The following is a 20,981-nucleotide window of genomic DNA, read 5'->3' as shown; positions in this document are numbered from 1 at the left end:
GGAAACATTAGTTTCTGTAGTGTTCAATACTTGGCCAATACAAGAGCTAGCCATCTCTTATTTTGGGCAAACTTTGCATTTACATGCTTCTCTGCTAGTTTGTTGCAATAATTAGAGAGGATATTAAATGTTGGGGCATTCTTGATTATCGACGATCGTGTATGTTTGCAATATTTTAGGACAAATGTTGTGGTTCTGCAGTCGGTAGCTCACCGACCCATGGTGCTTTGAGCGCCCATGGTGGCTGAAGTGGTCTTGAGGGGGCTCCACGCAAACTCCCATAGAAGGGGCGTCAGCTTTCCCTCTAGGTAATAGTAAGAAACTTTATGTTTAAAAGGGTGTGCACTAGAGGACAACTTACTCCATTTTTACACCCATATAGTCATATTACTTCTTAGAGTGTGGGATGTCATTCATCTGCTGCTCTTCCTTGCCCCCTCATTCCTCCCTTCCTGTCTCTTAGCGTTACACCCATCATTTTGCTTTCCACAGCTTGCTGCTCTGTCCTCAATCTGATTCCAAGCCTCTTCGTTAGTCTCCAGGTTTATTCTTTTTTTTATGGTGCATGTCATACACGAGCGAACACGGTACAGAGCAAACGAAGAGCCAACCCCTACGACCGGACAAGCGGTGCCGTCGCCGCAGCCGCAACTTGTCGTTCGTTTCGCGAGCCGGCGCCTGTTTGCATGGGGAGAACGGCACGGCCCCGTCTGGAAAAACCACCCCGCGGGCCACGCGGGTCACCACAATGCGCAGCCCTGTATACTATGTACCTGCCCCGCTGAGGCCGGGCACCCCGCTGGCAGAGGTGCCCCCCCTCCCGAGTGCTACGCCTGTCAGGACCAATCCGGGGGAGGACGCCCGCGCAATGAACGCACTGGAGGCAACGCCGGAACTGCGGGAACTAACTACGCCCTTCAAGAATTCCCGCACCGCCGCGCCGATAGAAAGCCGCCTTGTCGCTTATTTCATCTTTTTTTATTTTAGTGCCTTATGTGGTTAGCAATGCGTACGTGCACGCCCTGCGGTCGTTGCCTGGACCTTCCTGGAAGGTGCGCGTCCCTTGAACCCTGCCTTTGAAAGGCATTCCGATGATTGTTGCAGCCCGGCTAGTGGGTGCGCTTCTTTTCGTTGTCGCTCTTTTTTTTTTTTTCTTTTTCTCAAGTTGGTTTTGCGGAAGCCGGGTGCGGAGGGCTTTCAAAAGACACTGCAAGGCAAGGCTTTCGAAGATTAAAATATTTAAAGCGTAACATTTTGGCCCAAAGGAGAATTGGCTAAGTTAAGCACCCGTATACCCGCGGTGTGGGTGTGCCTCGCGTGAAATGTGCAACAAACACATTTGAGAGTATTGTTGGGTAAGTGTCCCGATTATTTTTGTTTGGAACCCAATAGTCGAAGCGGAGCGGTTGGCGTCATACATTTTGCAAAACGAGTTTTAGCGGCGGTATTTTCTTCTTCACTTCCTATGCATGTTTTGCAAAATGTAATGGTACCTTACTGTTCTCTTGTTCATTGTTATCAAACTCGCAGAGAAGACTCACAGAAAAAGATTCTCTAATAGGCCAGTTTCTATTTTGGGGATACAATAGCAGGAATTCAGGACAAGTACTTCTAGTTCCCTTTGCTACCACCACGTAGCGCATGGCTTTGAACATTCAGAAATAGGGTGTTGACGTTATCCGTGATGTAAGAAAGAAAGAGAACGGTGTAGTGGCTGCAGAAGAGAACGTGACAGACCGCTAGGCTTAGCGACACTTTCTAGGCGCGGTCCCGAATTCCTGGCAATGTTATTGCTGCAGCCCATCTGTGGTTCGTTGTGGTCGACGTGTGTCACACGTCACTTATAACACGTATAAGATGCCTGAACTTCGCTATCCGCGGACTTTCTTTCCCGCCGCAAACATTCTTTATCCGCGACTTTCCCGCCGTATAATGAAACGTTGTTCTTTGATATCGTGGAACAATTCCTGTCTTCGACGCCAGCACAAGAGCGGAAGCGAGTGAAAAAACTGGCGGCTTTCCCCATACGTACCGCCGACAAAGTTTCACTATTCAAGTGCAAAATACTTTAGGGTTTTGTTAGCATTGTAACGTCGCCCTCCCAAAAAAATAGCACATAATAAGAATTCGTTTTGCACAAAGCATGCACATTTCACTTAATACTCAGTTTGACCGTCAGAAAAAACAAGAAAACCTTCTGTGTAAACGTTGCATGAACGCTGAAATGCAGGCTATTTCAAAGTTACTTGTGGTGAAGCTGTAGCGATCCAGGCGCCTACTCACTTTTATGTTCTATATTGAGTCGTTCTACCTATGTGTGCTTCCTGGTATCAAGAGCGTCAAATCCTGCGTGAAATGGCGATGTCTGTGTGGCACGGTAAGCTTTCTAATAATTTTTACACCATAAAGTTATTTTCATTTGCATCCACTTTGATATACTATAAGTGCAGATGGCTTTATTTCTATTTTTACAAAATCTAGTAACCGCAAATATAACAAGAGACGCCATAATCTAGATTTACGTCTCTGAAAGCAGCGGAATGAAATTATTATAATAAGGATCAGAATCAGATTCGTGTAAGCCATAATCAAAGGGGCAAAGCCGTCGGCCATTCTGCAAGCAGCGCTTTGCAGTTGAGGAGGCCTTCTAGGAAAGACAACAATGCTGTTGACCTTTGTTCGTGTGTTGATACTATGTGTCCCCGTTTGAATTTTTGTGCCGCCGTAGTAATGACAGTTCATGCCACCTCGTATTCCTAAAAGAGAAAATAAGAATGAGCAGGTCATATCTTGCTATAGCTGCCGCTGCAGCTGGCGGCGCTCTTTCTAGTGAGCGCCTGAGACCGCATTGTGGACCAATTAGTTACAGCCACTGACGTCCCTGTTAGCGCAAATGACTTGAGAGCTGTCGCATCGTGACGTTGACCCTGCGATAGTAATCGGCGGCCTAGAAACACAGCGGTGACATCGAGGCCCTTAGCCGAACAGAGCCCGTCTTAGAAACCAGGAAAGGCGCACGTTAAGTTGCCCGCAGCAGCGTAATACAATGACGTGACTATGACGTTGTAATGTGGCTACGCGCGCGTCCCAGCGGCCCACTTTTGAGGGAGCTTTATATATATAGCTGTCTTCCTCGTGCTGGATAAAGGATTCGCCTTTTTCTTCTTCGGCAGTTGGTTCTAGTTTTCAGCAGTCCTTTCGGATTACTTCTTATTTAGTACCTGTGCGAAGGAAAGATCCACGCTCATTGTTTGTTCGGCTGCTCGATGCGTGTATACTGTATTCTTACGAGTAGGTCATAGAAGAATGGAAGTGCTACTTGGAATTGACTTCAGCAAGCGCCGCCAAGAAATCGGATATTGGTGTGTTCTTTGTTGGAATTTGCAAGTATTCGGCATGTAGTTACATTATTATTTGTATATCAGTAGGTATGTCTTGCTTTGAAATATCTGCCGTAGATTGAGGCTCTACAGAGCCTGAGAGCCTGAATCCCCTCTAATACTTAGATGTTTATGAGAGCAAACGCAGAGAACGAGAAACAATCTCCCGTGAATGTCACTGCCGTCGATCTCCGGGACCATACTTTGTGCGTTCTGTAATAAGTGGCAGCGGTTGGTGATATGTTGCTTCGTCGTAGCCGCATATAGCTTTTCTTCCGTAAAAAACACGCAGCCTTGTCGCGGAGTCTAATCATTTGCGGATGTTTTCGAAATATGAATGCGAAGCTTTGAAGTTTGCAAGCAAACGGCCCATCACAATGAGAGGCTACGGCAATTTTTTTTTTTTTGCGTTTGATGTCCAGTACACAAGACTGCGCGTTTGCGAGTCCGCGTTCTGTGGTAACAACCGTGCTTGTTTTTCCTAATTACGAGCGCACCTGTCTGACTTTAACTGGGAATGGCAGAGAGCTTTCTCCCACCTTTGCGAGCCCCGACGCTGACGGCATTTCAGGAATTTCATTTCTACGCGAGAATGCACCTTGTACAAAGCTTCCACATCTTGTGTCAGCCACGATGACGACAAGAAAATTCGTGCTTGTGAACTGCTCTTTCCGTTCTTTAACGAAGCTTAAACTGCGTGTCTATGAGACACGACATAACATTATGATAGAGGGAGATATTCCCTCCTGCTACTTTTCCGTCGCCTCATATGTACATACAATGTACATACGAGACGTTGTTGTAGCCCTTGACGTGCGCCTAAAGCTTGAATTATTTTCTCTGCCGCAGGAGATGCATCATGACGACCAGCAGCTGACCAACGACCTGTCCGCTTCGCCCGACGACGCGATGGAGTCGCTAACGGACAACACGGCCGTCGGGTCCCCGTCGTCGCCGGCCGACGGGCACGTCAACCCGGCCTTCGTCTCCGGCCACGGGGACGAGCCGAACCACCTGCAGCGCCGGAGCAACCAGTCCCCGGCGTACACCGCCCAGAAGAGCATCGAGGAGGAGAAGAACGCCGTGAACCAGCAGCAGCAGCAGAACGGCAAGATCCTCAACCACCACCGGATCCAGATCCCGGACGACGCGGTCATCAACTACGACACGGCGCGCACGCGCAAGTCGCTGCCGGCGGCACGGAAGTCGGCCAACGGCGACGTGGTCGCCCTGGACGTGTTCACGGACTCGGCCAAGGCGCAGGAGGCCCTGATGGGAGGGTTGGCCAACGGCGGCGCCGGTTCCGAGGTCTCTAGTCCCCTGACGGGCAGCACGGCGGCCACGGGCGACGCCGGCACCAAAATGTTCGAGGAGTATTTCATCCCCGTCAACACGCACAAAAAGTTCCTCCGGTAAGTGGTCGGCAGACTGCTATCACTCTAAACAGAAAGAGAAATAAGGGGAGCACGCTAGAGAACAGTTACTCCCTCTTTACTCCTATATTGTTGAATTTAGAGTGTAGGGTGCACGGTGAACGCGCGTTGACACTTTATGCCGCAGTAGACCACATCGCTAGTGGGAACAGCAGCTACCGAGCTTAGCGGCGGAACTGGCGTGACATGCCTGGGTCTGTGAAGATGTGGACAGTGGGAGGGAGTAACGTTCTGCTAGCCTTGTGAAGTGTGGCTGAAAGCTGGAAATCGCCGCGTTACTCGCAAGCGACCTCCTTGTCTTGTGCTTCTTGTTGTGGTGTGACGCAGACCCAGTTTGTTACGTCCACGAATCGTTGAATCGTTCACTCCCACCTTCCTCCCTTCCCTTACGGTGCGGTCCAGGTGTCCACCGAGATATGTGGGACAGATACTGCGCCATTTCCTTTCTTCAAACACCAGTTTACCAATTTTATCAAATATGATACGAGAAGGATATGATCAAAACTTTATTCGATAGTGTAGGAGCTATGACAGATCTTACACTAATGTCCTTTAGCCCTGCAATTCTCAGTCTTCATGCACCTTCAGTACCTGTTTTTTTTTATGTTTGATTACCGTGAGTTCATCGCCGCTTTATAAAGCCAGAAAGAGTTGTCTGTATTTTTGTTTCGGGGCAACGGATCGCAGCTGCGCATCGCCATGCAGCTTGAAGCGCCTCCTGGTGCTGCAAGCTGCATGCCGCGCGGTGGGGTGGCAGGCGCGACTTTTCTACCAAGGTGCAAAGCCATACACGGGGGCAAGCACGGCTGATCTCTCGCGCGCCACGTTCTCCGCGTCCGTTTCAGTTGCAAGGGAGCCAAGGCCGCCGAGGTTTTCGGGCGGCTCTTCCTTTTCTTCTTCTTCTTCACGGCTGCTGCTGCTGCAATCGCATCGCTTTTCTGGCAAAGCCCGCCCGGCTGCTGCTGGATGCCGCGCGGCCTTTTCCCTCGCCGCCGCATCCAGTTGTCTGGCCCTCCTCCCGCTATAAGGTCGTTGTGACGTGAGCAGTGAAGTAAAATGTCCACGCTACACGCTTCGCCGCGTTGGCACGCTCGCTTGACAGATTCGCGATGCCCGTCGATGCATGGCTGCCGCGGCGCACTACCTTGTTCCTCGTTCGCTACGGCTGTTGTTGTTTGCCGGGCATTCGTGCGGGCTGGATTTCTCGTTAGCGAAAACTCTGTCCCGTGGAACTGTCTTTGCGTCCTCTCGTAAAATGAGGGACGACCGGTAGGGAAGGGGCGAGACGAGGGACGCACTTTTCCTGCCACATGCAGTCCTCCGGCTATCTTCGCGAATGAAGCTATCCTTTTAAGCGACTTGTGTCTGTTCCGGCTTTTAGGTTTCACGATAATTGATGTGATTGCGTGTCCGTGTAAGTATGCGTGCGGGACGCACGTGCGAGCTAAATGAGGAGATAATGCAGGCGTTTGTTACTGAGGAAAGTAACTAGTAACTAGTGTTTCGCCTGTAGCTTATCATAGGAAACCTTGGAGGTGTGCCGCCGCGGTGGCTTAGTGGCTATGGTGCTCGGCTGCTGGCCCGAAAGACGCGAGTTCCATCCCGGCCGCGGCGGTTGAATTTCTTTGGAGGAGAAATTCGAGGCCCGTGTACTGTGCGATGTCAGTCTACGTTAAAGAACCCCAGGTGGTCGAAATTTCCGGAGCCCTCCACTACGGCGTCTCTCATAGCCTTAGTCGCTTTGGGACGTTGAACCCCATAAACCAAACCAAACCTTGGAGGTGTATAGGGATATCAAAACGTATTGCGAAATGTTTTTCTTTTTCATGCATGCAAGCGAAGACCATTGTTAGATGCCGAAGGCAGTAGAGGTTTTTGTAACTGATATACTGAAAAGAAAAAAAAATGTGTGCTTAGCAAATAAAGACCTCACAATCTTTATGCACTTTATGCACGTTGATCCATCACAAGGGTATGAGTTTGAAATTCATTTTGTCTGCCTTCATTTTCGTTTTGTTGGAGGCCCCTCATGTTCTCATTATATTAGGAACAGAACAAAAATGAGGAAATGTAGATAACAGATATCTTCCAGCGGCAAATTCTGCTTTTCAAGAGAACCGTACCTCATGAGGCTGTTTCACTGGCGCTAAGTATAGGAGATCACTTTTTAACCAGGAAAGTCTTATCACTTTTTCGGCCAAGGCGCATGAATTGCGTGCCATTGGGATCGGCTTGTCCTCCAGATTAATGATTTGTTTGCATATAATCTTACCCCGGACTGTCTGTCTTGCTTAGTATATGCAGCATAGTTGGTTATGTCTTCCCTTGTGTGAGAGGCAACTCCGTGTAAATCAGGAAACTAGTTACTCGGAAAAACAGGATACCTGATCTTTGAAATGCATCCGTGAAAGTAGTCACACTTGATGAGCAAGTCAACAATGTATCATAAGCGCTGCATTCTCCAAACGTAATTTTCGCCCGAATGGCTTCAGTGCTGGCCTCCTTAATAGCACTTCCTAATCTGCAAGTTTAGGAGTGAAACGTCCATTGGACTGCCTTTTGCTGATACCGCCTAAGCCCTTATAATTCCCAAACTCAAGGCACGATGATTGCATCGTTATGACAATGGGCCAGTTAAAGCAGTCTTATTGCTGGTTTGCCTTAGGAGATGTAATAGTTCTCTTTGAAAAGTTTTTACGGACTAAATAATAACCGAATATTAAAGTGACCGTTTTTTCTTTTGAAAAAGAGAGGTCACATGGCAAGATGAACATCTTGATTACTCTGTAATTTTTTTGTTCTGACGATTACTCTTCTGTTTTCTCTTTCATTTCAGCGGCGAAAAGCTTTATTTAACAAAAGAAAAAAGAAAAGTGTGTTCCGGGTGGAAGCGCATGTTCTTCTGCTGTCTTCTTCTCATGATCTTAGGCATCGCTGTTCTAGTGGGAGTGTTAGCAGCAAGTAAGTACGACCTCTTCTTGTTCGCTTTCTGCGCTGAACGAAAAGTTCCGCCACAGCCTGTTACGTAATCTAGCGATGTAGTGAAGCTTGTGAAAGCGTTCAATGATCATTTAATTATTCTGGGTCACCTATGACACGTGTCTTAATCGTTAACTAGTCATAAACAGGAAGACAGTGTGTAAGCGATGTTGATATTCTCTGAGATTTCAGGTGAGGTTGTGCGCATGATCTGTGCACACTGATGTTATGATGCTCCTGCCAGCACCCGAAGATGTCGAACCTGAGTTCCCGCGCCCGATATCTTTCCATCGAACGAGTAGAGGTTGCCGCGGGTGATCCAGGGATCTGGCTAAGACCAGTAGCGCTTTCCTTGTACGAAGGGACAGCATTTAGGCTCCTAATTGATGGTGCTCTCTTATCATATTGTAGTAAAAGTAAACGGAGATCTTATTTTATGCGGCTGGCTTTTAACCTTCCGATGTCTATGTAGACGAACAATCTCGGTTTATCATGGCTTAAGCTTATAATCCCTAGTAATTATTGTATGCCCATGTGCAAGTATGCTGAAAGCGCATTTGCATCTTTGATGTTCATACTCTAATTAGAATAGGCGTAATTGCGGAAGCCCTAAAGGGTCCGATGCTTTACTCATGTCCAAGTCGGCTAAAAACGCATTTGCATTTTTGATAGTTTTTGGTCTAATTAGAATAGGCGTAATTGCGCAAGTCCCAAGGGGACCGATGCTTTACTCATGTCCAAGTATGCTAAAAACGCGTTTGCACTTTGATCCTCATAGTCTAATTAGAATAAGCGTAATTGCGCAAGTCCTAAGGAGTTCGATGCGGTACTCATGTCCAAGTATGCTAAAAGCGCATTTGCATTTTTGATGTCATAGTCTAACTAGAATAAGCGTAATTGCGCAAGTCCTAAGGGGCCCGAGTCCAAGTTTGCTAAAAACGCGTTTGCATCTCTGATCCTCATAATCTAATTAGAATAAGTGTAATTGTGCAAGTCCTAAGGAGTTCGATGCGGTACTCATGTCCAAGTATGCTAAAAGCGCATTTGCATTTTCGATGTCGTAGTCTAACTAGAATAAGCGTAATTGCGCAAGTCCTAAGGGGCCCGATGCTTTACTCGTGAACAGCACTTTTGAACACTGCGAAATCATGTCTTACTTATTCATCTCTTGTTCATTCATCGCAGCTGGGTTCCTGCTGAGTGAATCTAAGTCCTCTCCAAAGTCCGTTCATGTCGACCCAAGTAGTCCGAGCACGTACGCCGGTTCGTCGACGCTCAAGGGTGCGCCGCAGCCAAAAGAAACCACTTCGCCGCCCTACCAGCAGTCATTACCGCCATCATCGCCTCCAGTCGTAGTCATTTCACCCACCACTCATCCGACCATGGAACCGACCCGGCCCCCCACCACGACAGTCACCGACTCCCATCAGACCTCCGTCACCACCACCACTAGCATCAGGGAGCATTCCACGACGACGTCGCCTGCCGTGATGGAACTCACGACGGACAGTGAGACATTGACGTCAGAGGCAACGTCCACATTCCGCGGCCCCGTTGAGTCTCCCGTCACCGAAAGGGTACCAGTAACGACCGATTCATCGACTGCGACGACCGACACCACCGAGAAGGATTCGAGGGAAACTACGACGCTAGACGCTCATTTCGCGAGCGTGCCGTCGACAACCCCTGTTCCAACAACGATGAGCGAGCCATCAGAGCCAGTCACGACCCTCACTTCCACTGAGACGCCCTCAACGGAGTCACCGAAAGCCTCGACTGAAACGACCACCAGTTCGTCCATCGTTGGTCTCCCAGGAGCAGCCACAGAAGCACCCACTACCACAGAGGTCTCGACGACCGTAGACTCAACCACTCAAGCTTCAGTCGCTGCTACTGACCTCGCACAAACGATGACTTCCGTCTCGGCGACTTCGGGGGAGACGGAACCAGCGACTACTCCCACCGATGGTGTGACTTCCGAAGGCGCGACAACGTCTGAAGCGACCGAGAGTCCGACGAGCCCTGAGAGCTCCACCAGCGCATATGAAACCACGATGACTTCGGTGACGGAACCTTCGTCTCAGCCAGGCTTCGAGACGGTGACTACAACAAGCTCGACAATGCAAGGGGAGTGGTCGACGGTTACGGAGCCTGTCACTACGGCGAGCATGGAAGAGCGCACTCCGACAGAGCACTTTCCTGTTCCTGAGGCATTCCCTCTTCCCGGTGAGAAAACTATTTCACTGCTCGTCGAAAGGGGCCTTTGGGTCGGCAAGCTTTTGACTCACGTCAAAAAGGCGCTTGACAGGGCAGGAAAGCGAAGAGAGCTTGGCGTACAAAGCATATTCTCTGGTTAAGGGGAAACAGTGTTTTGCGTAACTTTCGAAGCAGATATGCTTAGTCCAAAAGGTCGGTATGACCGACTAGTCTATCTTGAAACACTAAACGGGACAAGGGATTGGGAAATGCTAACTATTGTCCATTGGGTTCGTGTCTACTGAACCGCTCGCCGGAGGGCTCAATAGAAGTCATAATGAGGGGTAGCACAACTATTGCCGTACATGACAGCCAGATGCGAGAGTGCTAAAGAACCGTAAGTTGATAGTCAAGGCGAATCTGCTCAGTAACTACTCGTTCACTTCTCACTCATGCTGCATGAATAGCATCGTCTTTTCGAGTAGCAAATGCATAAAAGAGGCCAACACTAACTGGCATCTCATATCCCAAGTCTTTCGCGGTGGGTGGATTTAAAAGATCGGGAGGGAACCGGTGGTGGGTGGGGTAACTTTAGCGAGCAATTTTCCTCTGAAGAGCCGCGTTTAATCCTTGTTTTCCTGAAAGTTAAATAAAAATATTCTATGCCTATGGGTCCGCCTGCGCCGACCACCTCCCCCTAATTAATGTTTTAGACTTTGTAGTTATAATCTTGTAGTTGTAAATGTCATCAGATTTCAGCTGCGATACTATACGTAATGCTGCCTAACTTATTTTGCTGGGCGATTAAAAGGAGGGCAATCAGGAAAAAAATGCATCGCTGGCGTATTGGCAGCTCCTTGGGACGTCTGAATAAATGTCCTTAACATAATCAAGGTCTCGACGAAAACGGGTTTCCGTATGCGTCCGACTGCGTTCCAGGTGCGATTTTTATTGCCGTGTTTTTGTGTTTCTCGTGAACCTTCAGTTCCATCTCCCCATCTCTGCATTGAGAACTGACGCAGTGAGCTACAAGTTTGAAAATGCAGAGCAGTGCCCTTGGTAGTTACGCAACACTGATTAGGAGATCGTCAGGTCGTAGATGCACTGTCTACGACGAAATAAACTGTCAAATTCGCTTCAAACATGACTAGCATCAGTTGCGTTATGTCCAGTTCGTTCAGTTTTTTTTCTTTGGCAACACCATGTCTGAATCTGTCGTCTTGAAACTCTGTTGCATGAAGGACGCATGTACTGATAGCTTGATACAGAATATCCTCGTCGCGTTTAGCTTCTAAAGTATCTCACAAAGGTTTTTTTCGTCGGGACTATTTCGCCTTTATTGTCTTAAGCCGTGTTACGTTCGCACAGTAATCCAAACAGCGCATCATATTAAGCCCTTTCATCACTGAGTTCACTAATTTCTGAAGACAAAAAGAAAACAACCCGCACATGACATGTACGAACATATGAAAATATGTATTAAGTGAGCTGATGCTCACTGTAGTCACTCTGGTGGTGAACAAATATACGTTCGCAGGAAGCTGGTTTTATTTTTCTTTGGGGGGGGGGGACTCAGCACAGAGCGGGTTGTGGGCACATAAAAAGTATATTCCCATAGATGCTCATCTCTCACGTGCCTTGTTTATGCTTCGCTATTTTCTTTCAGCACCAAACGCTGTCGTTGGCGAGATAACTCTTCCCGATGAAGTTTTCAGCGAGTCTTTGAACAACAGGTCGTCCACAGAGGCCCGGGCTCTGTCCAACCAGCTCAAACAAGCGGTACGTCATTCTTGGCATCATCATAGTAGACAAATATTTGATAGTTAGTTTAAATGGGAGGTAGGCGCTTCCAAGAGCTCAAGCTGTGCCTTGTCCGTCGGAGAGAGACAGAGAGTAGTTTATTTCGAGAGATGGGCTGAGAGCCAGCCTGGAGGGTCACTGTCCGGCCCGCTACTTTTCACTGGCGAAAGGGAAGAGGAGAAAAAAGGGGTTAAGGATGGGTGACAGTGTGGACGAAGAGAGATGCGGATGTTTACAAGCACACCAGATGCGCACCTAATCACAACAGCGAGAGGAAACCTGTGTTGCACTAGAAATAAAGGATCGCCCACGTTGCTTGGAAAACATACTAAGAAAAACTGCGGCGGAGCGCTCAACAAATCAGGTTTGAAAGCAAAGCTAAAACTGTGCAGTTTTTAGCCTTGTGTATGGCAGAAAACGCTGGACCTTGTTTTACATGCTTTACTTCCTTTGCGTAAAACCTACTGAAGGTTGTGTTGATGCAGGCAGTAGTTGTAATATATTGCGTAGAGCGATGACTTCTAACTATTCTTTTCGACGTCGCCTTCGTTTCTTATATTAGCGCATCTGTTAAGCCATATTGCGGTCATGAAAGTTACGAAATACATTGCTGCAGAGTAGAATGGTACCAGAATGTTGCTTTTGCAAAGCGTTAGATGTTGTGCTGCGTTATTCGTGCTACTTTCGATTTCTTTATCTCTTCAGGCGCGAATTAGGCTTACGACGCAGTATTTGCGACGTGATGCGCGGTTAGTTAAGACAGGCTGAGGTTGAGGCTGAGGTTTCTGGTATTACATTAGACACAAATGACCAATTGCCGAATTAATTCGGACAATTCGCGGCACATTTCTGTGTCCTAACGGTGCTGTCTCACTAGTCGTGCGAGTACCCAAAAAGGATCGTCGCTGGCACCGCTAGCACTTGTTGTGTGGCGTCTACTCCAATGTGTCTTTGTGTGGCCAAGCGCCATTCATTGCATCTTCTGTCACTGCACATTTTCCTCTGTACGCCCATCATCTGCTCTTCCTTTCCTTTTTCATAGTTAGAAGACATCCTCAAGGGACATGGGTACCGGTACGAGGCGGTGGACATACTGAAGTACAGGTACTGTGCTGATTTCCATTGTTTTTTCTTGTTGTCTTTTCTCTTCAGCAACGACGCGTAATGCGATACCTGTCAAGACGTGGCCGAACGATTTAGAACATTTGAAACGAATGCGTCTCTTCGTTAGAAACACACCGCTTATGGGTAGACCTTTCAGTTTTCAGTCGGGGTCGAAGGTCGTCACATGCCTGGTTGTCCGAGCTCGGGCACCTGCCGGGCATATCGCCGCAGCCGACAGCGGGTGGTTTCTGCGAGACCATTAAGATTGCGTGCGTGCTATGCGGGCATCCTTGTATAATGAGTCTGCGTTCCAGTTCTACGTCTTTACCACCTTGGCCGTCGGACTGTTGCAGGAAAGGCAGCGTGGTGGCTTCGTTTGTGGTGGTCGGCGGCGACCTGCCGGCGGCCAAGGTCAAGGGAGCCATCCGAGACTTCCTGGCCAGGAACAACGGCACGCTACGGGGACGCCCCGTAGACTCGGAATCGGTCGTCGCCAAGGGTACGCATTATCATCTCCTCTTTTGTCCTCCGCCATGGCGGCAGCTGCAGTCATCGGCACGACCATTAGAAACGATGCGTGATGATAAGCACTCAACGAGAATCCAGCTAGAACCGTAGACAAAGTGCGGCGGGACTCCCTTCCGTGGCTTCCTCAAGACTTTGCGAGTAGTATATAGAAATAATTTTGACTGAGGGCGGAACTTTCTACGGAAACCTTGGTTCTGGGAAAGGCACAATAATTTGGTGACAGTGTAGAAGCTTGGGCGAGTTGGGGGGCACTCATTCTAAAACAGCGCAGACAAGACAAGGACGGCGGAAAGAAACGTACAACACAAGCGCTGACTTACAACTGAACTTTGATAAGCAAAACGTGCACATTATATAGGAAGGAAGTGGCAGATGTAATCAGAAGCAGTCGACGTCATAAGGTGTAAATGGCCATAAAAGCGATAATGAGCGCAAGAGGATAAGGATAAAACAAGATGAAGTCTCAGAAGAGATGGTAAACAGATGAACAAGGCACAATGGCTGACTACGTAGGGAATAATGACACATGGTGTAAAGAGCCATAAGATGTTTTTTATTGTTTCATGGCTCTTTACATCATGTGTCATTATTCGCTATGTAGTCAGCCATTGTGCCTTGTTCACCTGTTTTTCATCTCTTTTGAGACTTCATCTTGTTTTATCCATACCACCCTTTTGCGCTCTTTATCGCCTTTATGGCCATTTACATCATATGTTGTCGACTGCTTCTGATTACATCTGCCACTTCCTTCCTATATATAGTGTATGTTTTGATCAATAAAGTTCAGTTGTAAGTCAGCGCTCCTGTTGTATGTTTATTTCCGCTGTCATTGTCTTTTCTGCGCTGTTTTAGAACGAATAATTTCGTGAATGCTCCTTCGTGCGTAGACTGTGTTGCGAGTAGCTCTTAGTGGCAAAATCTCTGGATAATCGCTTTCCCTCGACGAAGCGCTCACTTTCATCGTACGCGTGTCTGCCTCGCTAATTACTCCGGTTTACCACAGGCCAGTCATTTTACAAGCACGACACAGAAAGCGGGTCCTGACAGTATTAACAACGCCGGTGTCGTCGCACAGCCTATGGTATGGAGATCGAGTCTCTGAGTGGAAGGATGGGAACCAACTTCATATAACTGTCGGTCAGTGTAATTCTGCAATAAAGGCCGATGAGTGAGCAGACGGATAGCGCATTGGAGTGTTATTTTTCTGCAGGAGCGCTTTTAATCCGTTCCTCGCGCTGCCGGTCTGATGAGTGTTTTTTTCCAGCAGTGGAAAGATTTGCTTGTTACAGCAAATTCAACGAAGTACACAAGGTTTGTGATATATTCCTGTCTATGCTGCTCAGCACTCGTGCGTGTCTAAATTCTGTACCCGATTCGATCGCAGTCTCATATTCTCCACATGACGTCAGAAGTATTTCTCTGCATTGTGTGTTTTTTCTTATTCCGTATGCTTAGGTGGGAGACGACAATTATTAGCAGTGTTTTTCTGGATAATCTGATGCCTTATGCGAAAACGCACTTCAGCGTTCCTGCTCATGTTGTAGTCTGTACGAGTAGACGTCACTGTTTTGGCCATCGGAGCGCCTTTTGGTTTACTCTGACTGCATGCAGCTATCGAAAACAGATTCGGAGAACCTACTTTTGGGCGATGCTCTGATAGTTAAGTGCTGTTTACTTTACGGCAGGCTTCCGTTGGGTCGGCCCGGATCAAAGAATGCTTCGGCAAACAAGTCTGATAGACTCATGCAACGTAAACGGAGTGCCCAATGACTAAGATAGCACACCGTTGACCTTGAGTCAGTGCGAACCCTATTTCTGGCAGAACTCAAGATTATGTGTTCGTGCCGCTCGTTTGTACAAAGCCTTGAACTTCGTCAAGTCGCATCAGAGAATCTTTAGCATTCTCACATGCTTTGCACTTGCGGTTTCTCGCTTACTACTGTACCCTGTCGAACGAGCCCTAGAGCAGGTTTTTCGGCCGACAACTCGGTGACTGCGGGCAGTAGCGTTAAGCTCTTCTCTTTGCAACGGTTCTTATCGAGGGAAAGGAGCAGATAAAAAGAAGACGAAAAACCGAAAGCTCGGTCTCTTCTCTCCTTTCCTACAGTAAGCAACTATTAAGAAGCGGGTAAAGCCACAAATCAGCGCTCCTAGAGCATGACGGGAATGCTTGCCAACGTCTTGGATTCCTGCGCGCTAACGCAACGGCCGTCCGATGCTCTTCGCCTGAGGGCTCTTTCGCTCGGACTCGGCAAGGTCGCCCTAACGCTTCGGTATTCGACATGCGATCTGCGCGTGTGGGTTCGGCTGCGCAGCTAGATTGAAGGGACGGGCGTAAGCGATACAGCCGCGTGCGTCGAGCTTGAAAGGAAAAAAAACATTCTCACGTCGGTGAAGTATGGAATTCTTGAACGCCCATCTCTCCAGCTGCCCGTGAGACAGCAATTAATTAGAAAAGAAAAAAAAAGGCGCCGTGCCGGCAGGCTGAAGAGAGAAATTGGAGGAGTAGAATTTGCCGAGCACAGCTTAAGTGACGTGGCTGCCTAAGGTGTGTTGCCTTGAGTATCAGCGCTAAACAGTTTTTAGCTGACGGGGCGCCCTGTTCATGTTTGCGCTACAGCGGAGTAATTAAATGCGTTGGTTTGTTTCGGCTCCGCGGATGTCGTCATGAGTTTGAAATCTGTTATTCATACGGTTTTCTTCTTTTTTGGGCTGACAGGTCAGAGGTATAGCGGTCAGAGGTATAGCGGTCAGAGGTATAGCGGTGACAGGTCAGAGTTGTAGCGTTCGTTTGTAGTGTTTGTTTGTTCATGCTTCAAGGCTACCGACACTCCACTTTATCGCTTCATTTGTGACGCAAGACGCGCCTAGATTTATCTCGATTGATCGCATCCAGACGGAGCCGATTCTACTTTGTGCCAGAATGTTCTAGTAACTTCCCAAGCTTTATCTCGAAGGTTCGCTATCAGCTTTAAAAAGAGCACGGCCGACAGCGGCGGTCATTCTGTTCGACGACCGCCGAACACGCCTGTTGCTACGCCGCCGCCGAGTGATTCAGTTCCTTGCGGGCGCAAGTCAGCCCGAATAAAGAGTTTCGTTTCGAAGACATTCTCGCTCTGCTCCTGTTCGCCGGACTGCAGTCACCACTACGTGACAATATTGTCCCATTGCATTGTGTCAATGACAAGGAAAGCCAGGGCCGCCAGCACCGCAATTGGTTTCATGCAGACTGTAGTGTTGTACCTTTTTGACTGAATAAATTGTCCGCTCTCTATATTGCGGTACATGGATTATGTGCAGTCCCCACAGTGCTCATGCGTACAGGCATAGATCGGCTTTCAATCTTTGGCTAAGCCATAAAGGCGGTAAGAACACTTCCAGACGTTCAGCGGCGTATGTAACTCATTTTTCCGAGGCTTAGTAGAGTATATCCTTGAGCACGTAAGGGCTACGCAGTCAGAGGGCTATTGTGTGGTCCTGTGCGAACGACCACATTATTAAGGACATTTTTGCATTACATTGCGCCAATGAACACGCATTCGTTTCACAGATATGCAAAACCTTTTTTGTTCGAAAGCGAGTGGATGGCAGGAAACTAAACAGCGAAAAGCAAAACAACCCTGCCCCTTTAGTTCAGCGGACTTTTCACTGAGTAAGCCTATCGGTTTGATACGGGTGTGCTTGCCATACAACACGCCTCTAGTGACATCTGTGATGGAAACGTATGCTCGTATACCACCGCCGCCTTAGTGCACGATAAGTTTGACAGGCATTGCTCAGCTTTCCACAACAGCAGTTAGTGTGTGCACTTTTCTTTTATGCTTTTTTGTGCAGCATAGTGAAAAGTTGGTGTAAACCTATTCTCTTAAAGGTGCACTGAAGAGGAATCTGAACTGGTCTTTTTGCCTCGGGAACTCGATCTACACGTTCCGAGCATTCTTACAAACTTCGACTTATTTTCCCTGTGTGGTCAATTTCCCTTATTAAATCGAATTAACGTCCGGCTCCCGCCTTTATTTTTTGAATTCTCCTCGTACGGGGGACGGAGTCGACCAACGCGTAGTGCCTTTCAGCCAGTTCCGTGGAGGCTTTGCTTTCGCCTTATTTTGTTTTTTAGGTTTCCGTGAATAAAGAGTTTTATTCGCAGATAATATAGCCGCAAAATAAGGCCGCAGAAATAAAAATACGCGCGGACTATTTGCTACTACGGATTACTACGTATTACTCCGCCGATGGCAGAGCAACAAGCCGCCACGGGACTGGGTGAACGGCACTCCACGCGTTGGTCGACTCCACCCACCGTACGGGGAGAATTTAAAAAAAAAGGGTGGGAGCCGGACGTTAATTTGATTTAATTAGGGAAATCGGCCACGCAGGGCAATAAATAGACGTTTCTAAGAATCCTCGGAACGTGTAGATTGAGTTCCCGCGGCCAAATACGAGTTAAGATTTCTCTTCACTGCACCTTTAACTCAAGATATTTTTATCGCAATTTTGTCTTTGAAGACATATACGCTACCACGCCTTTTTCATTTCTGTGGAAATAATTTTTGCACTTGGTTTCTGTTTTCCTTTCCAGTACGATTCTTAGCTTCACAATCCCTGACGTTTTCTTCCGAATAGTGACTGGATTTTAGTGAAATGCTTGCATATGATCGGGTGTCTACATGGACCCATCCGGTAGGCCTGAACTCTCCAACGTAAGACAATAAAGGCTGTCATATTCGTACCGTGCTGGTTGGTGGTTGTGACTTTTCGAACGCAATCTTTCTACAAATTAACTTCGACGCTATTGTTTCTTCTGGTAAAGGGTTAATCGACGGTAAACGCGGCAAGCAAGGGTGGGGTGAATGTCTTATCCTGGTCTTATCCTCACAAAATATATTCAGCCGAGCAGGCAGCAGTCTGATGTCAGCAACGTACGCAAGAGCGCGCCGTCTGGGTGTCTTTAAATAGGTGGTTAGATGATGTGCTCTAAGAAAAAACAAGAGAAAAAAGCGCAGTTAAGGAGCGAAAAGTCAACAGAGGTTAATAAGACCACATGGAAAAGGAGCAATATGAAGTTGATTGGCAGGAAGTCCTCAAAAGATTCCTCTAAAGGAAGTCCTCTAAAGCCTTCGTGATAGACATCGGGCAGAAGACACACTCGAGAAGTTTCTTCTTGCCGTTAGGGTTCGCTTGCAGTGCATCCATGCGTTCTCCTGATGTGACTGCGTTATCATCAAAATGTCCCGAGAGTACGTCTCATGGAGTTCTCAACCACTGCCCAGAATGCCTGCTGTAAATGGGCGTATCAACTCCGGTGATTTTAACAGCTGAAACCGAACACATTTGTGTGAGAAAAAAAGAAATGCGATGCAAGCACAGCTTTCTATGAGGTCAGAAAAGATGTGATGTCAGTTGATTGGAGCCTTGTGTTGTGGGCTTTTCTTTTTCCGCGAATATAACTCGACACGGGTGGTGTCTTGTAGAGCCAGCGGTGCCCTGTTTCAGGAGGCGGCGAACAACGGACGTGAACTGACACATCATTTGTGAAAGCTTTGAACAATATAACCACCATGCCGCGCCAATAGATGCAATACACAAAGTATGACACAACAGAACACAATTTGGTACATACCAGGAGAACAAGTGTTCAAGAAGAGCAGCCTAAAGGGCATAGGCAACTTTATCAGGCAGCGAAAATAGACGTAAAAAGCCGCAAATACGCACCGAGTACAGTTCTGTGCTGTCACTCATTTGCGTGGCTTCACAGCTGACATACAACAGAGAGAGACGTGTCTGAAAATTTAGCTGGCTAGGTTGCACTCAACTTTATTGCCTGTCTTTGTCGGGGCTGCAGTAGTAGTAGTTTTAGTGGTGGTGGTGGTCACTGTGGTGGTGGTGGTGGTGTTCGTACACACGTGGTGGCGGTGATGCAAGTTGGGGTGTGACACCCACACGTACACCGAGCAGGGCGTGCGCCTGAGTTGGTGTCTGGTGCGCAGACGTGACGAACTGGTGCAAGGTGGACAACATGGGTTGCGTCGACAGCATATGCGAGTGGGACTACCTGAACGGCACCAGGTCCTGCCTCTGCCTACCCGGCATGAAAAGGCTGAATGAGACCGCGTGCGCGCCGGAAGGAACCGGTGAGGAGCGATACGAGTGCGCCCTCCCATCACACATCCACATTGCTCCGCCTGTACATACATCCTTGCTCTCTGTCTGTACGTGCGCGCTATCTCGCAAAACGGCTTGTCATGCGAAGCTTCCTGCCAGTTCGTTTTGCCGTCCTGCTCGCTTCAGTGTGTCCCATTGCTGCTATTGATGTAGCTGGGAACGTTTACCGTAGCGCCGCTTAAGCTGCACAGAGCTTTGCTTTTTTTGTTGTCTGCTTCCCATAGAATCCAGTGAGGGCTATAGTTCCCATGCAGGGATGCCTAAGTGCACTTAGTGAGATTAACGCGCTCGACTTGAAACTAGATGACGTGTTCAGAAGCACCGCGAATATGGCCGTGAATATGGCCGCGACATCGATGGCGTGTGAAAAAAAGAATAGTGCGTCATCCTCTACAAAATGGCCGCGTACATGGGGGAAAGTAATAATGTAAGAAAGTATGCAGCTGAAAACTGAGAACGTCAAACATTAGCACGCGCTCTGGCACTTCAGATGGCACTCCGAGCTGTAAAGGGAATGAAGACTTTATCTTTCCGATACATTAAATAAGGCTTGCAAGAAGCAGGAGAAGAAAACGTCTGTTGAGGTATGCTGCTTGTGATCTTGCATAGTCCAACAGTTCTTTGGATTGTCTAGCAGGGTTCGGGCCCATCGTTCTTTTTTTCGTTATAGCATGTGCTTTTGCTGAAGAACAGGTTTAATACTTCCAGCCACATTATTTGCTTCTGTTGAAAAAGGCAACAAACGGATGTCATCTTGTTCGTGCTCTGAGTAAAAATCCTTCTGGAGACAAGTAAATCATGATGCCATAACCGAGCAGCAACAGCTATAAAACACCGGCATAGGACGCCTTACCCAATCGTTGGCGTTGCATTGGACAAGATCTTGAAGGAGAGAGTTACTGACGCGACCTGCCGGAGAATACAAAGAAAATAGAACTCTAGCTTGTCCCCCATTGTTTGTGCCATTTCCAAATAAAATCCAAAAGAGTGACTGTAATCAGTTCAAGTGAGAGAGATGATTTTAATGAACATTTTAAACGCTTGTTTGCACACTTCGAACTCAAGAGTCGTTGCGATATCATAAGACGTCATTGGGCAAGCGAGCCACAACTTATTGAATCTGCGGACTGGAGGACAAAAGAAAAATTATGCTTGTGACAGGCTATATCAATCATTAAAAGGTTTCTGTGTTTCGCTGGGGCTGTTGTAGTGGGCGTCGTTGAAAACATAGCCTGTAAAGCCTGAAAAATCATTTTAAGATGTCCAAACAGCGTACGGTCTAGCGCAAGTTCTGTCTACTTCCAGTATAAAGACGCTAAACGGGGACATTTTTCTTGCCCGTATGCGAGCTATGTATCTGCTCCTGCATCGAATTCTCTAAGTCTGCATGCGCTGCATC

General features: G+C 47.8%; 1 protein-coding gene across 4 annotated transcripts in view; it reads left to right on the top strand.

The window, feature by feature from the left end:
• Positions 1–20,981, top strand: part of LOC149370987 (uncharacterized) — a 230,600-nt gene that overhangs the window by 178,185 nt on the left and 31,434 nt on the right. For 3 of the 4 annotated variants that reach the window (XM_089564183.1, XM_089564178.1, XM_089564186.1), the window contains exons 2-8: positions 4,230–4,792; positions 7,650–7,774; positions 8,978–10,018; positions 11,655–11,767; positions 12,831–12,892; positions 13,246–13,391; positions 19,408–19,551. In XM_089564183.1, coding sequence (XP_089420309.1) covers positions 4,230–4,792; positions 7,650–7,774; positions 8,978–10,018; positions 11,655–11,767; positions 12,831–12,892; positions 13,246–13,391; positions 19,408–19,551 — 2,194 coding nt within the window. The remainder of the gene's footprint in view (positions 1–4,229; positions 4,793–7,649; positions 7,775–8,977; positions 10,019–11,654; positions 11,768–12,830; positions 12,893–13,245; positions 13,392–19,407; positions 19,552–20,981) is intronic. The other variant, XM_089564191.1, reaches the window with a different exon arrangement.

The sequence above is a fragment of the Amblyomma mixtum genome, chromosome 1 (genome assembly GCF_055824585.1).
Source record: "Amblyomma mixtum isolate Tamu chromosome 1, ASM5582458v1, whole genome shotgun sequence".
NCBI classification, from domain to species: Eukaryota; Metazoa; Arthropoda; class Arachnida; order Ixodida; family Ixodidae; genus Amblyomma; species Amblyomma mixtum.
The sequence above is the reverse complement of the archived record's forward strand: the minus strand, read 5'-3'. Positions and strand labels throughout refer to the sequence as shown.